At 38.7% G+C, this 17,173-nt stretch overlaps 1 protein-coding gene across 2 annotated transcripts; it reads right to left on the bottom strand.

The window, feature by feature from the left end:
- Positions 1 to 234: 234 nt before the first annotated feature.
- On the bottom strand, positions 235 to 16,750 carry LOC117973823 (lymphocyte cytosolic protein 2-like). 2 transcript variants are annotated; one of them, XM_058996190.1, is made up of 21 exons: positions 16,292 to 16,747; positions 12,850 to 12,912; positions 12,414 to 12,460; positions 8,284 to 8,349; positions 8,111 to 8,139; positions 7,839 to 7,882; positions 7,355 to 7,550; positions 7,073 to 7,176; positions 6,916 to 6,970; positions 6,675 to 6,773; positions 6,458 to 6,483; positions 5,920 to 5,939; positions 4,994 to 5,098; positions 3,888 to 3,915; positions 3,786 to 3,798; positions 3,527 to 3,653; positions 3,033 to 3,073; positions 2,302 to 2,417; positions 1,619 to 1,693; positions 1,225 to 1,380; positions 235 to 1,067 (listed from the first exon to the last, which is right to left on the bottom strand). In XM_058996190.1, exons 1-21 carry the CDS (start codon positions 16,367 to 16,369, stop codon positions 939 to 941), a joined length of 1,617 nt encoding a protein of 538 aa, XP_058852173.1. In that variant the 5' UTR covers positions 16,370 to 16,747; the 3' UTR covers positions 235 to 938. The 2 variants fall into 2 exon arrangements, with proteins under 2 accessions (XP_058852173.1, XP_058852174.1); XM_058996191.1 differs by lacking the exon at positions 235 to 1,067 and having other exon boundaries at positions 1,245 to 1,380; positions 3,033 to 3,096; positions 16,292 to 16,750.
- Positions 16,751 to 17,173: the final 423 nt, after the last annotated feature.

The following is a 17,173-nucleotide window of genomic DNA, read 5'->3' as shown; positions in this document are numbered from 1 at the left end:
TTGGTGTTATTTTTCTTAAATTCCAGTGAAGACTCAGCTGTTGCAGTGCAATCTGATTGTGTGCTTCGGCCACCCAGACAAGACGGAGGCACTAAAAGGAAAGGAGGAGGGCTACGTCCATCCCAGGACAGTATTAGAACAATAAATAGATCCAACACAGCTGTGAAGAGTCTAAGATATGAGATGTAATATTGAAAACAAGTTTTTTAAAATTGATTTTAATAAAAAAAACTGTAAATATGCAGTATAAAAACACAAACAATGAAAACAGAACAATCCATAAAATTCACAAGAAAAGCAGTTGTAATATGTGACCCACAATCGAAGCCATTAGTGCAAGTACTTGATAAGTTCCATTTCTTAAACCAAGTACACAGGTTATAGTTAACATAAAGAATGCTTTGATATCTTTAAGTTTCAGTTCATTGCCTATATAGTCAAACAACTTCCAAAAATGTATTAATTACAGCCAAAGTCTACAACATTGTATAAACATCTTTTTACATACACTTCCTTTAACACTTATTGGCATTATGATATTCTATTACAGTATTAACATGTGCTAAAGAAACACATATCTTATTGATCATCACATGTTCTTTATCTGTTAGTTATCCCCTGCAGTGAGAATGATATATTGTGATGAGTGATACATCCCACTTGGGTAGCCTGCCACGCAAGCCTGCTCAATTGTATTTTGTTTTAAATAAATGTCCATGTTTGTTATTTTTGTTAAATTAAAAAGTAAAACTTCTTTATTGTGAAACATTTTTAAAATAATTATTTCCACCTTATGCTTCAAAGGTAGATATTTCATAAATATTGTGTACTGCTCACACTAGAATCGAAGGTATAGCTCTGGATAAACATTGCACTACACTCACTGGAAACCAGTGAGAGATCTGACTAGGATACCTTGCACTTGTGCTCACTGCATGCTACTCGTATCCTGCTGGATAGGACAGACGGCACTGACTTTTCTGCCCTGAACTGCGGTTCTTCCCATCAATCAGAAGCAAAGGGGTCTGCATATGGTAGTCAATAATTTCACTCACTGAGCTGAAGTTCTGGAAAACAGAAAATAAATATACTGAAGTTTATACAGTTAGCATATTATACACTATATTTGATATCTAGTCTGAACACTCCATCTGATGGTATGACAGGTATGTGCATAATAACAAGTCATAGTCATAATACATAGAAAGTACCACACAGGCGTACATCTTTCCCTTTGAATCCAGTCCCTAGTAGATAGACGTTTTGCTCTTCTTGGTAGCGAATCTGAATGTTGAACACTTTATTTCTGTACAGCACCATGAGAACAAATGGCTGGACTGCTGACTGCTTGGAGCTGTCTCTAACCAGGAATGCACCGTCCTGAAACACAACACCAAACACTATACATTAAGCTGACAATAACAATACAAATGATACATTTTAAACTCTTGACATCTTTAGATAAATACAAGTTCATCCATCAAGATAAAGTCTTTCTTAGAGGAAATATTTATTTTTTTATGGTGCCTTGTGTTACAGAATTAGTTTGGATAGCTGAACTAAACTTGGGGGTACAGTAATTATATTCTGAAAAGAAGTGGCCCCCTCCCCCATTGACCTCATTCACATTCCTCAGACAGTCCTCTGCATCTGGACGAGTAATGCGGGCCATATACCAGTGTGGATCCAAGCCCTGTTCAAAGACACAAGCACAGTCATTCACAGGACATTATTCTCCATACAGCATCCTTGGTACTGTATCTTGGTACTTACTGCTTCCTGCTGTTTACTGGTCTGCACTAGAGCAATAAAAAGCATTCTGTCCCATTCAGTACAAAATAATTAGAAAACCGCAACAATGAAACATCTGCTCTTCACTAATATATTGCATAACATCCTGGAAATACCCATCCTGGTGAGCACTAGTCAGTGCGACAGCAACACAGATGGTGTTAATTCAAGTTTGGTGAGCACAGAATTGGTATATGTGATCAGTAGTAATACGTAAAGACAACTTCACTTAAATCTGTATATAGTATATCCCTATGTGTTCACTGCTTAGCATGTCCTTGTATAATCTGTGTGCTGTCATCCCCCAGTCAAATCTGACCATAAGACATTTTAGAAATACTCATCACATCAGTTATAGCCCACGTTGTTGCCACAGCACTCCTCACTGATTTCAACCATAAACTTATTTTGACATGTTGATGAGGAGATCCAATAAATCACTATGTGTACAGTACAATGAGTAAATTGCTATGCTCACAAATGCCAGTTTGCGTGTGTGGTGACCCCTACCTCGTCATGTGTAAGGGAAGGTGCTGGCACCATGGCAGGTTGTTGTGACTGAGGAGGGGGGAGTGGTGGCCTTGCATCACTAGGTCCTCTTGAGGGAGACCGGTTAATGTTGATAGCTTTAAAAAAACAATATAGATATACAAAAATGTTATTTCTGTTGCATTATTAATTTCTTAGCAGATACCCTTATCCAGGGCGACTTACAATTGTTACAAGATATCACATTATTTTTACATACAATTACATTATTTTTTTACACGTTATTTTTACATACAATTACCCATTTATACAGTTGGGTTTTTACTGGAGCAATCTAGGTAAAGTACCTTGCTCAAGGGTACAGCAGCAGTGTCCCCCACCTGGGATTGAACCAACGACCCTCCGGTCAAGCGTCCAGAGCCCTAACCACTACCCCACACTGCTGGAGACACACTTGTAGTCTGTCTACACTCAGCCGGCCAGGTTCAAAGCAAGGAAACCGTGTATGAAGCAATACAAAGCTGTATTGAATGAGAAAGTATGCCTCTCTCAAAATTAAACATTAATGTCATTACAGAGACAAATGTATAGTAGTTAAAGTCATACATTAATATTTCAGCCATTTTAAACTAAAAAAAATGTTTCTTGGTTACATTTTCCAGGATGCTTTCTTTACCAATCAGTAGGCAACCTGCATTTTTGTTTTACTGTGTTTATGACCTCCTGTCTTTCATGCTCTAAGGAGAACGTACCTGACTGAAGTCTGGATGGCAGAGACCCACCGGGAGGTAGGCTGTCAGAGTGAGAAGAAAGAAGCTGAAGTGAATCAATGGAAAAGTTATGTGCTTTACTAGCTGGCTTTAGCAGGTATTCTTGGAGCCACAAGGAGGTGACAGTGTGTGTGACACAGTTAAAGCTTCTCCTCACAGCTCTGTGAGCACATATTAACCCTGACCTGAACTGCCATTGACAGAGACTGTCAATTGTGTTACATTGTGTGGTAGTTTTGTGGATAGATTGAGACTACCAAATATATATATATATATTCACTTGAGCCAGATTTTAACTCATAAATATAAGATTAAACCACTGCACATTAACCTGTCCCTACTGAGTGTTTTAACTTGATTGAGACAGTATTTGGCTTAATAAAATCATAATGTGTTGATGTTATATGGTAAAAGCAGTCAATAGAAAGTATACTACAGGATTAGTCTGGTACTCATCAGTGGCTCTGTCGCTCTACCTGTCAGTGTGGTTGTTAGAGCTGATGGGCCCTGGTTTTGGGGGTAGGCCCTTCGATCGCAGTGGGAAAGTGTTGGAGTTGAATGGGGAACTCCCCGGCTGTGGGATAGGGGGCCGCATCAGGGCACCTGCAGGGGAGGGGGTACGAATACAAAAAGAGAATTCGATTGGCAGCAACACTGACAACAAACCTGCCACGCTCGCGATATATTAGTAGTTTTTTTTAATTTGATATCACAAAAAAGTTAGAATGTACTTACTGTCGTCCTGTGGCTGTGAACAAAAAATGAAAGTATATTATTTTTAATGTAAATTAATAGGTACAGGAAGAGAGGAATTTTGTTGACGGTTTCTTTACTTACTTCATCTCTTCTGTCCTGAGCCCATGGTCTGCAAAAAAAAAAAAGATTTTGTTTTTTTTAAAATGTATATGTTCGTTTCCTAACAGTAAGTAAGTTTAGTAAGTTTATTTAATTATATAGTGCCTTTCATACGACAGTATCTCAAAGCACTTTACAAGTCAATAAAAACAAAGAAAATGACAATAAAATAAATTAAAACAATTAAAAAAACATCAATATTAGCAGAGAAATAAAAAGAGAAGGACACTTTTAACATTGTGTATAAAATGCTAGTCTAAAAAAGTTTGTAATCTTGATTTAAAAATATGAAGTGACTCTGCATCTCTAATGTCAGATGGTAGTTCCATAATCAGGGAGCATTGTCATTGAAAGGACTTTCTCCTTTCCTTTTTGTCTTACTCTTTGGGAGGGACAGACCAGAATCAGCCGACTTTAAAGCATGTCTAGGTACAAAAGCTCTTTTAGATAATCAAGTGCCAGGCCATGTAGTGTTTTGTAAGGCAAAAGTTGGATCTTATAATCAACTCTATACTGTATCTTACTGGAATCCAGTGTAGAGAAGCAAGCACAGGAGTTATGTGGTCATTTTTCTTTTTTTTTTACTAATCACCCATGTAGCTGCATTTTGAACAAGCTTTAACCGTGAAAAGGCATGGTCTGGTAACCCAGCAAAAATAGCAATGCAGTAATCGAGTCTAGATGAGACAAAAGCATGAATTAGCTTCTCAGAATCTGGCAATGAAACACAAAACCTAATCTTAGCAATATTTCATAAATGATAAAAAGACACTTTGGTGACATTACGGATATGTGCCTCAAAACATAAATCAGAATCAAATATGAATCCCAAATTTCTGAATTTAAATTATTCAGCTCAATTGACAAAGCTGTTAGATAGACATCAGTTAAATATGTGTGTGTGTGTGTTTGTACAAACGGAAGTGATATGTAAGAGATGCAATTTCATCCACTTAGACAGTCTACAGCTCTCATGGTATAGTAGTGTAAAATGCGGTTCCAATACAGCCTAGATTTTATTCCAAACTGCAGTGGAAATACAGCCTGGGCTGTGTTGCTTCTTGCACCGGCACTGTGCTGGACCCCACCTGGAAGCTGGTTGTCTTCGACCCATGGCTGAGTCGTTCCGGTCAATGGGCATCGGGGGTTTGGCCATTCTGTGCAAGTCAGGTGGCTTCTCTGCCGAGGGTGGCCTTTAAGAGACAATCAGAATAAACACATTGCCAGGGAGACTAGCTGTGGGATGGGAGAGGGGCGGGGTGGAGTAGGGTGCAGTCAGTGCGAGACATCGGAGTGCACTTTGCAAAATTATATATTTTTTTTCTACGCTAAAAATCGGAAAAGAAAACAATACCATGCAGGATTGCTATTTTCACAGATGTTGAGCATGAAAAAAAACAAAAACATATTCAGCGTGTGAGTGAGTGCAGATTGTGCGTGTGTGCAAGAGAGAGTATGTCAGTACGTAATCAACACAAGCTTTGTACAACACCATTGTGTTCAGAACAAGCCACTCAGCATCCTTTTTTTTATAATTACATAAAGACAATCTGTAATGGGCTAGTGCCTGGAGTTAAGGCTGGTAATTACTTGTGAAAATTAAAAAAAAAAAACATTCTAGCCCCTTACAAAACACAGGCATTGGGTGAAACGTTTCTCTTCCTTACTTTCTTTAGTTTTTTCTTCAGAATGTATGCTCAAACTAGTCTGTTCATTACCTTAATAAAAATATATGTCTGTTTTGAGGGCGACCCTTTTCACACAGGTGTGAGATGAGGTGTGTGAGTCAAGACTATATGTGTATTTAAACTTTTTCTCAGTCAGGATCAGCTACAATTGCTTTAATCTCAGCAAAGTGCTTTCAGTACGTACAGTAACGAGAATGCCTTGGTCAATTAATTTACAGACCTGTAAAAATAACTATTGATAAAAATATAAATAAATTAAAAATAGGAAAAGCTACTTTACTGGCATATTGTATGAGTATAATGTTAAGGTAATCAGGACTTCCTACCTTCTGGGTTGTGCAAGTGACTGTGGAATAAAGTATAAAAAGATTAGGTTAGAAGGTTAGAAACAATAAGAAAGTGAATTAGTAAATATTACAGTACGTCCAATTCTGATACTCTGGAGTCTGGGTTCAACTTATTCTCCCTGTCTCAGGTGGAGATTCATAACAGACTGTTTGGTCATTTAGAGGAGCCCAAGCCAATATCCAGGTCTCACCCTCCACCCAACTCTATACTGCTACTTTAGCTGAAACATTTGCTATATTGGATACAGGGGACATTCCAGAAAAGATCAGGGAACCTGAAAGGGTTATGGAAGATCAAAATGTAGGCTGGGGCACAAACATAAACATGTAAAAAATAAATAAAAAAAATAACTAAACATACAAACATACAACTTCAACTTTCAGCACTAAGGAACTAAAGAAAGGCTTAACATTTCAGTGCATTATGAAGAAAAAATGATAAAAACAAGACTCGATACACATATTAGTATATTAGACAAGTTAACAGGTCTGCAGCATTGAAATGGGTTGATCTCACCTTATCACCAAAGGGGGGTTTCCTTCCTGGAAGAGAGTAACCAGACCAATAAAAAACAATACGATTCTTTCAACTCAACATCATTTAGAGAAAAAAAACAAACATGCTGTGGTTAGACTCAGATGCAGAGTCAAGTTGCTTCCCTCTAAACAGTACTGTGCTACCCACTCACCATGCTGCACTAGGAGAGGGTATGGCCAGATACACCCAGACTTACCCTGCTTGGGGGACCCTCTCTCAGGTAGACCTGGTAAACTGCGCTCCATTGTTGTCGGCTTCCTAGTCCTGTCCACTGAGGGAGCTCCTGGTAAACCAGCTATGGTAATAAAACAAAGAAGCTAATAAACAAGACTCCTTCCTTTCTAGTACAATTGCATATATTATATTTCTACAGCATGTATCTACTGAGATGTAATATCTTGTGTCATGTGATATAAAGCTAGTCCTGGGTTACTTACGCTTGGGGGGTTTGTAGCCTCTCTCTTCACATTTAGGAGGCAGCGGACTGGACATCTGCAACAGAAACGAGATAACAGAAAGTAGTATTGAGAAGCCTGGGATTGACAGAAAAAGCTTGTGTGTGTGTGTGGGGGATTGCCTGCAGGATGTACTCACACTGCCCCTGCTGGAGGGTAGCGGGAGTGTGGCTCCGGGTCTCTGAGGAGGGACAGGAGGCTGCCCAGGGAGAGTTCTCACAGAAGATGCACGATTACGGTTATCTGGAAACACAATCAACAGTCGCTTAGCCCAGTACAGCTACACAGCCCTGTTAGGTTGTCAAAAACAGACCCTACGTAACTCTACAGAGCCACTGTTTATTAAAGCAACCCCTATGTCTAAACCACCCTCCCTGTTTTACCCCTGTCAGTTTATCAGCCCTCCCCGGCCCTGCCTCACCGATGTAGTCAGAGTTGTTGCAGATGGCCTTAGCGGGCAAGATCTTGCTTTGATGGTCCTCGGGTGGGTCAGAGGGAGGGGGCTCGTAGTCGTTGTCACTTTCATCCTGTTCAGGCACGTCGTCGTTCGGAGACTCGTAATCCCCCCCGCTGGCAACGTCATCCTCTGCGTCTGGGCTTTCATAGTCGTCTTCATCCTGCAGGAGGGACGGTCAGAACAGAGGCACTGCCACTATATCTTTGTCCAGTGAGCCAATCGTGATGCCAATTCCTGCTCCATCAGCCACAAAAACTAAATGAAGGCCTGAATCGAAACATTTGTCATCTTCACTTAGGGGTTGAATTGATAGCAGGAAAGGCTAAAATCAACCCCTTGTTATTTTTATACTGAAAGTTTTACTCCACAGGAAAAAAAAGGAAAATGCAGCAAGGAGAAGTGGTGTGTTTTTCCAGCTATTTCGTGTTTACTGAAACAATGTACTTACAAATTCTTCTGAATCCCAGCCTGAGGCATGATCTTGAGAGAATTCTAGTTAGAGAGTTCAAACAGTTAATTAATAGAGTTATTAAACACAATAATTCATAGAGGCACGTACAATTGGTATCAATGAGTTCTGATCTTGCAAAACCGAGTTATGTATTGTGATCTTTCTGGTCTCTGAGAGCAGATACATCACAGATCCCTCCTGAATAATTTAATTATTTTACCCAAAACAGCTGATCAGATAGTACAGAAACAAATAATGAGTTTCCATACCTGGTTCTTGAATTTTATGGACGGTTGGCCTGGGTAGGATAAAAGGACACAGAGTGAATTCGGTGCAGTTATGAATGAATGTTGATTGTTTAAAATAAATACAGTACATCGTATACATAATGTACAGTAGTAGGTTTGATCAGGGTTTTCTACAGAAAACGACAGAAACTCACTTTTTGTTGAAGAAGCCCCTCTTCTCTTCCTTTCTGTTGATCTCATGACTAAGTCGGCTTATTAGTCTGTGAGGAAGACATTGAAGATGATCAGATTCTATCCTGTTTGAGATCTTATTGTCTACAGCTGTCTCTTTCGGACTAGAGTTCTGGGGTGTTAGTGCTCATTATTGGGGCGCTGGGTGACAGTGCTGGAGAGCTGACAGTCACTGCTGTAGTTCTCATTTATTCAGTGACAAGTGAAACCTAACCCCAGCCAGTCAACTATCCTGGTCTTTTATATACTGCTAGGATCACCTCCCCACCCTTCATGACACCACAGTTAGCAGGATGTGGTGAATCTTTACATGAACAAGTCATTTAGCTTGTTGCATTTTTTAACCTAAATTTAGGCTGTCAACAATACAATTATACTGTAGTGCTCTTTAAAGAACCACAGCAAGAGAGACAGATGATCCATTTGTATTTTGGTTTATGAAATCCAAACACACATTGCTCAACAGTTGCACAGTTTACTGAATGAAATCATATTTTCCCTAAATATATATATATATATTCAGCTAACAGTTAATTGGTCTGCAGTAAAAAGCCTATTATGTTTACGATTATGCATTGGAAACCAGCATTTCTGTATACTCAGGAGGATTTTTCTTTACTCTGTGCTTCAGTTTTCATGCTCAGACCATGTTGATTTGCAGATTTCCTGTGAAATGACATAAGGGCACCGCTAAAACTCTTTGTGTGGTGTGGGCCTGCATTTGGGGCTGTGTGTGTGTGTGTGTGTGTGTGTGTGCGTGTGCAAGCGTGGCATTTAGAATAAGTTCCTGTTATCATTTCCATAAGTTTATCTGTTCGTCAGTTGGTTATTTTTGTTGTTTCTACATGTTCACATCACTTTCTGAAGTTGCTGATGTTATTGCCACACACACACACACACACCTTGCAGTCACTTCGTTAGTAGACAGAGCCTGTGACAGGAATTTTCCATTAAGCGAGCATAGGGGAATGTGACCTTCTTACTGTTAAGAGATTGTAATCACCAGAAACCTACCAAAGCATCTTTGGGGGTTGGGGTTCAGATATGAACAGGACGATGTATTTCTGTGGAAGAGGTCATGTAGGTGTAACTAACAGTGCCACTCTGTACTCAGTAAACTTTCCATTTAAAGCATGGTGACACGCATGTCTTTATTGTTTGTGATTACCCTGGTAAACACCTATATAATATTGAGATTGTTGTTTTGTTTAGACCTCCAATAACCTCATGTACTGTATGTGTAGTCGCGCAGAGCTTCACACAGAAATTGAACTGCCTGTGTAATTCATTGGACACTAAATAAACTGACATCTCTCGCTGCCCCATGAGTGTACACTATAGAACTGTAATTATTAAGTTCAGTAAAGCTTAGAAAAAAAAAGAAAAAAAAATTAGTAAAACATGACAAGATTAGTGCTAATTTTGGTTGCTAAAAACAGATCTATGTTTCATTACCATAAAATATTAAAAATGACCAAACAACCACTTGACCAATTACATTGCAGGAAAGCATTTTCCGTATACAGTATAGACTTGCTCCCAGCTTCAGTTGCTGACTCACAGTCTGTCCAGCGGCAGCCATCTGCAGCTTTATCAGAAACTAAGAAACCACAGAGAGGGCGGAATGCAGAGCACGGCACCCTGCTATACTGCAAACCGCACTCTAACTACCGACAAGTGACCCGTGTCATTTCCGCTGCACCTCACCTCACAACGCTTCACAGTGCCGTCTCACAGCAACACTCTGTTGAGCATGTAGATATATGTTCAAGCGTACAATCATTCCCCATAACGAATACAGCATCTTCATTCGTATTTCGGGTCATTACAAAATGCTGCCAAACACTTCTAAGACCATTCAGAAAGATCCTTTAAATTAGTTAAAAAAATGTGCAAATCATATTAGCAATAATCTGGATAAGTGTATTGAATGGTCAGTGCTACTTTATTATTAAATTAAATTGTCTATTAAATTGCTGATGTTTCTCTAAATGTTCCATTTTTTTGTGTACTCTGGCAGGCTGGCCAAAAATATAGATGACTACATCAGCTAAAAAAAATGTCTAGTTATCATATTTCTCACTGGAACGATGTTAGGAATTAATTCACTTACAGTTTGCTTTTCATGTGATTGATTCAGTAAAATACAGCTCTGAAAATACAATCCATTTAATGTGTAACACTAGTCTTTTTTTATTTAAAGAGTGAATGTATAAAGGCATATGACGATCTTCAGTATTGGTAAAGTTTATGTAATCAAACGTTTTGACAAATAATATGCAAAGATAATACAATTATGAGAAAAATGGAATTCAAGTTAATTGTTTAATTTTTTTTATAAAGATCTTGCAATTCAAATTTAAAAACATACCAGGTACTAGATAGATGACCCAGCAGGTGAGACGGAAACCAGACACATTAACATACAATTTGTCATATTCACATTTGATGTTGTCTGTGCAAGTCACTAATAAAAAGGTGCTACAATTTCCAAATGCAATGTTGCAACAGAGGTTCTGCTCTGCCTGGTTTGATATGTTTCCAAACATTACTTCTTTTCCAACTGCTTAAGGCATTTACGCCATTAACTTTAGATGCATGGGTGGCTTCAATGATATCTGCAGCAATGTAACCAATATTTACATTTGCATGCTTTGTCTCTCTTTGATATGCCCATATTTTCCTCCTCTTTAGTCAGAAAGATTATGCCACACATTTTCTAAATCGCACCCCTCATTGGGCTGTGTTTTGCCTGTCTCATCCTTTTAAAGCTCCCAGCTATGTGTCTGAACCAGCGCTGTGCAGCACCACAGTCAGGTTCTTACCACAAACATATGCCAGCACACTAGTACACTCAGTAGACCTGTAGCTAGCAGGCGAGGACACATCTTCTTTTTATTCTCTCCTGTTACACAATCCACATATACTTTACATGTGGTTATTATGATTTACAATGAGGGCTACATAAATAATAGCAGAACTGTGCTCAAGGGTATTTCCTTTTTCTCTCTTTGTATATCATTGACAGGGCATAAATGCATGGCTCTAGATATTCAGCTAAATTAAATTGGCACTGGTTGCTATGGTAAAACCACACCGGTCGGTATAACAGCCATCCATACCATACCTTAAAACCATGAAATTTCTTACACCCAGAAGCGGTAGGTCGATTCCTGCAACACTTCTACATGGTAGATGTGATGTAAGATGATGTAAGATGTAAGAAGGCATTGCTGTATGGGACTCCAGAGAACAATATATATATATATATATATATATATATATATATATATATATATATATATATATATATATTTAGACTTATGTGGAAGGCAGAGAGAATGCAGAACACAGAAAAGGAAGAGGGAAGCAGCCTTCAATCTGATAAGAACGGCAAACACATGAGCAACTCTTCCACTGCATGACCACACACTTACAGCTACTTCTCTTAAGTTATTTATGAATGCAAGTTGTCAAACAAAAAGACAAATATATGAGTGTGCAGGACAACAAGCTGCCTAGAAATGTGGTCAGTGACTTATATCTCCTCTCTGTCTGGGTGTATGGGCCGATCTGAGCAGTAAAAGCAGGACTCTTTCTAACTTCTGATTCAGGTGAGCACTGTTATCAGTGGACCTCATTGTAATGAAAATGCTTCAGTTGTTTGCTTCAGAAACTAAATCCGGTATATAAGTGCGATGCTACTTCAGGGTAACTAATTCTTGTCTAGGTCACATGTTCCAAGTGTGGCCATATCATCTATCACTGTATTTGAAATATGCACATTAAAATATAAAAAAGCAACATAAAAAGGGTGATAATATTGTTAGTGCTAATATGCAGTCAGAAGGTGTTTTAATTTTGAGTTTAGTAGTTGAATTGTGTTGTATTCCAAACATAACACCTACAGTCCCTACTAACCTAACACCAAACGTGGAGCCACAGGTGAGATCATTATGAACTGACATGCATCTCATCTGTCACTCTTCATAATGATTTAAACCTGATTTTCCTTTATATTTTTACACTGCATGTCCAGCTTTACCCAAACTATGCTTCTCAAGGGATCAGGAGAGGCTTCCCCAGTACTCACGGTGTATGTAGCTTTGGGAACTTCTGCATGTCGCTGTCCGACATTTCCTAAAAGGGTAAAAAGGAGACATTTCAATGGGTTTGTTGATCTCAAGCAATAATACCTTACCCAGGGCTAGACTAAAATATAACCAACATTATTCCTCCATTCATCCATGTTACTTCATTACTTAAAAAACCTGAGTTTACATTCAATAAATGCTTCATTTAAAACACATAGTGGGTCACAAAAAATGGTTAATAAAGCAATCTTTTGATTGAATTCACCATCAGAATTCACCAAGAGTTTTTTTTTTCTTCTAATTTTTTTTATGTTAAAATATTCTGTTTCTATCATTGAAGTATACAATGTTTGTATTATTCCACAGGGTGTTTTATGTATTTGATTTCAGGATTTTTTTGTAAACTAAAATAAAAATCTTTGAACGCATACTTACCAAAAAACGAGCTCCATTAATGTTATGCTTTTTGACAACCTTATCGCAGTCCTTTATATTGAGCTGTGAAAGAAAAATTCCACAGTTCAGACTCTTTCCAATGTACAATGCTGTGTTTATGCTTTAATTTCATCGACCATGATAAACCATTGTTTGTTCTTATTTAATTTCTTCCACAAGCTCTGTCTTGTTTTGCAAGAAGAGTGAAAGTCTTGCACTTGTTTTTCTCACCACAATATTAGAACATAAGAAAAGCCTAGGAATGAGAAAAGACCGTTTGGCCCATCAAGGTTTGTCCCTTGTTAGCGCTCCATTCTACAGTACAGGGGGGATCTAAATTAAAAGCACTGAATTAAAAACGTTCCCAGTGTTTTACATCCTACTACCTCACCTGGTGGGCTATTCCATGCATGTATAACTCTCTGTGTAAAAAACTGTCCAAAACTTACTTTTACTCATCTTCCATGTATGCCCTCTTGTTCTACTCTCTGTGCTAAATTTGAAGAGGTGGGTTAGCTTTATCTATACCATTTATGATTTTATAGACTTAATCAAGTCTCTTCTTTCCTTTCTTTTTTCTAGGCTAAAGAGATGTATTTATTTAGCCTTTTCTCATAGTTCATGTCATTCTAGTTGCCCTTCTTTGCACCTTCTTGAGTGCGATTATGTCTTTTTTTTAATAATCTGTATGCTGGACTTTAAGCCGACACATCCTAAACATATCCGAAACATGGGCGACAAGCAGATACCACTGGCTTTATGCTTTATTGGCAAGGATCAATTTATGTTTCCATCATCTGTAAATATTTTCATCACTGAATGTTTTATAACACCAACAATCTATAGGCTGTACCAAATACTGATGCAGCTACTGACTGCATTCGTGAGTAAAGAGGGTTACCGGATTCCCAAAAATTCATAACAGAATATTAATTATTAAACACATAAGCAGTTTCCTGTCTGTAAAAGGAATTACTTCTGTTAGTGACTAAGTAGGGGAATAACATTGATGCTCCACCATGACTAAAACTTCTGATGAAAAATGATGTAATTTTTGACCTTTTTCTCAACGGAACTTGCATTTCTCAACTTCGGGAGACCAAAAAATATCAAAATGGTTTAATGGCAGTGATAGTAAGCATATCGTTTTATAGCAGACATGTACAGTATTAACCGTGCATCTTGAGCAAACGGAACAGTGACCTGCTGAGCCGAGACCCTCAGCCATTTTCTCATTGGAAAGGTCACAGGTATTCATCGGGTCTGTTTTCAGATGGTTTCCCTGATGTGAAACATGCACAGCGTTCCAGGTTAGAGTTCAAAGTGTCATGATTTCACAGAGCAGAACACATAGCTTCTGCCTCCCTTTACTGATTCATAAACAAGCAGCCGAAGTGCACGACGTTGTCGGTAGCGACGGAAAATGTGAAATACATCAAGACTTTCGAAACACAAACAGTAAACTGCTATTTAAAAATCATAAATGTAGATTTCCATTATGACTGACTTCCTTTGTAACTGGTGTTTGTTAATGTTAGCTAATGATGCATTAGTGATACGTGTGCTACAAAAAACAAAAACGAAAGCAGTAAAATAAGCACCAACACCCACACCACAACCCCCCCCCCCCCCCCCCCCCCCACCCCAAAAAATGACGCAATGTTCAGAAGAATAATAAAAACTGAATTAAGGCTCATGAAAGGGTTTTAAACTGCTTACAAGCGCATCTTTTATATCTTATTTTGCGATCTTCAATGTTCGTACCATAAAAGATTCCTTTCCTGGTATTAAGTGAAGGTTAATAATTTACCACGAGAGAGGAGAGACAGAAGCACCCCCGACAGAGTACAATGCAGCCTCTGCTATACTGTGAATGATGAAAACACGTCTGGGCTCTGAAGGGGCCAAGGGAAGAAACAATGTCAAAATCCCTGTGTCTTTTTTCCACTCATTTATCAGGTAGCTGTGACTGGGATTCAGCCATGCAGCTACTCTGCCCACCCATTCCAGAGACAGCTTCATTCAGGGAAAGGTTAGAAGGCTTCTGGTTGGTAGGCTCCTCAAAGATTCACCATTAGCTGCATTTCTCTGAGTATCGAGTATCGCCATCAGGTTGGTAGTTTTGGTTGTTTGACGCTATTATTGCTTTTGTTGGTTCTACTGTACATCAATTTTCAATGACTCGATCTCGAAAGGTCATTGTCTTATAAATATGTTGCTGATGCTTAGCAATAAAGAATAATAATAAAAAAGTGTAATAAACTATTGTGAAAGCAGGGGTAAAGTATAGGTAAATATTGGAAAAATAATAGGAAAATGGCAAAAATATACAGTGCAGAAATATTGTGATGCAGCTGCTCTATTTGATTAATTACAGGTACAGCAGCGGGGCGGATGACTAGCTGGTAATGAGGTGATTTTACAGGCCTATCCATAATGTGGATGATACAGCGAGGCAGCCGTGTACGAGAACAGTTTTAATATCTCTTGTCAGCCAGACATCGACCGCTTCAGTCTCGGCAATGTAATAAGATTATTACTTGTGAACTACATCTAGTCTGGAGCTTAGCCTTTTCACAGAACGTATGTTTTTAACTCTTTCAAGAGTTCCTGGTTCCTCTATTCTGCAGGTGGTGAAAGAGTTACAATACTTCTCTCTCCTGACCAAATACTATTGAATATGTGTACATGCCAGCCCTACAGCTGTACACGTGTGTGTGTATGTGCGTATGAATATGTCTGCATGTGTTTGTGAGATCAAGACTTGTGGGGGAGCTCTTTGGAGATTCCAGCAATGGCTAGCCCTGGCCTGTCCTAGTCTGAGATTATAGTTTAGTTTTTAACTGGTCATGTTGATTCAGAGACAAGTGGAAGAGCTGGTTAAACTGATTCAAGAAAAAAAAAAACTAAACATTTAAATGACCTTATTTCTAAGGTCAATCGATGGGTGTCTACAATCCTACATGAATCTATGTGCTGTAAACCTGTGCATCTTTTTTTATGAACCAGTAAATATCAGTACCAATACCAAACTCTTGTTGGTCGCCAGCTCCCCAGCATGACTAAAAGGAGAATTATAGTACTGCAGGATTTGAATATTATCAACTGTACAACAAACCAGGCAGCTACATTCAAATGAACTAGGCAAGGTGATGAATGTATTGCTTTTCATGTTAATAATTCACACTGTTAATTAAAAGGGAGGGGATTTAAAGAGGGGGGATTTAAAGAGACCCATACTAGCCTGACACCTGTTCTCTGGTCCATTAGCAGCTGTCCAGGCTTTTTTTGGGATGTAAAAGTGATCTCTGAATCTGAGCAGGATTGTGAATACAGGCCCTCAGTATTCTTTTATTTAGCAATGCAACTACAAACACAAAGAATGCGGCCAGGTACCCCCCCCCCCCCCCCAACCGCACATACAAACACACAGTGAACTCACCGATTTTAGGTAGTCTGACAGCTTACTAGCGTTCCAGTGCATGACTTCGGATCTGCTGGGGACATTGCCGAAACTCATTTTTAAAAGAGCGCTGTATCCTGCTCCCTATACCCAATATATCATGTTCGACTGAGAGGCACAGAGAAAATGGTTCCTGTGTCTACTGCACCGCCCAGGCTTCTGCTGTGTGGCTGCACAGAGGAAGTGTGTAGGCCGTCCGCCTTTTGAAAAAAAACAAGAACTAAAACTAGATGAATATGCCTTTGCCCTTTTTTAGAAAGAGTGACTTCCTCCTCTGATCAAGAAAACTGTATTCTTAACGTGCTAGTTGCCTCCAAATTCTGCACTTGCAATGTTAGAATTCTCAGATATCCCAGCCCTAAATATTTCAATCTGTTTATGCTGTTTATAATTCTAGTTTGGGTATCATACAGAATCACCAGCACAGATGAACCTCTGGTTCCCACCTGCTCATGCTTTGACTATGCAGTGCAGTGTAAGTACAAACTGTATGCCTAGTCTTACTTTCATTTTTTGTTTCACAATAAACACTATTGCTATCTTTCACTTCCTATACACACACACACACTTCTTATGTAGTGTATATTACATACCTGCTAAATAAACTCAACACTCTCCTGAGCATGTTTTTTGTATAGTTTCTGTTGCTGAGTATATTAAAACATTACTTATTGTTATATCTGTTTTTTTATTTTATTATGTTTAATACAGGGTTTAGTTTCAATATCATAAACAACCAACAACCGGATTGCATTAACCACATTAGTTTTAGAGTAAGGCTGGAGAAAGGTGGTTGATGAAAAGAAAGGTGGTACGATTTGATCCCCAGTGCTGTAAATCTTAAAATCCAGCTGTGGATTA

This window comes from Acipenser ruthenus, chromosome 22 (genome assembly GCF_902713425.1).
Source record: "Acipenser ruthenus chromosome 22, fAciRut3.2 maternal haplotype, whole genome shotgun sequence".
In the NCBI taxonomy this organism is placed as follows: domain Eukaryota; kingdom Metazoa; phylum Chordata; class Actinopteri; order Acipenseriformes; family Acipenseridae; genus Acipenser; species Acipenser ruthenus.
This window is presented reverse-complemented; position numbering and strand designations above follow the sequence as displayed.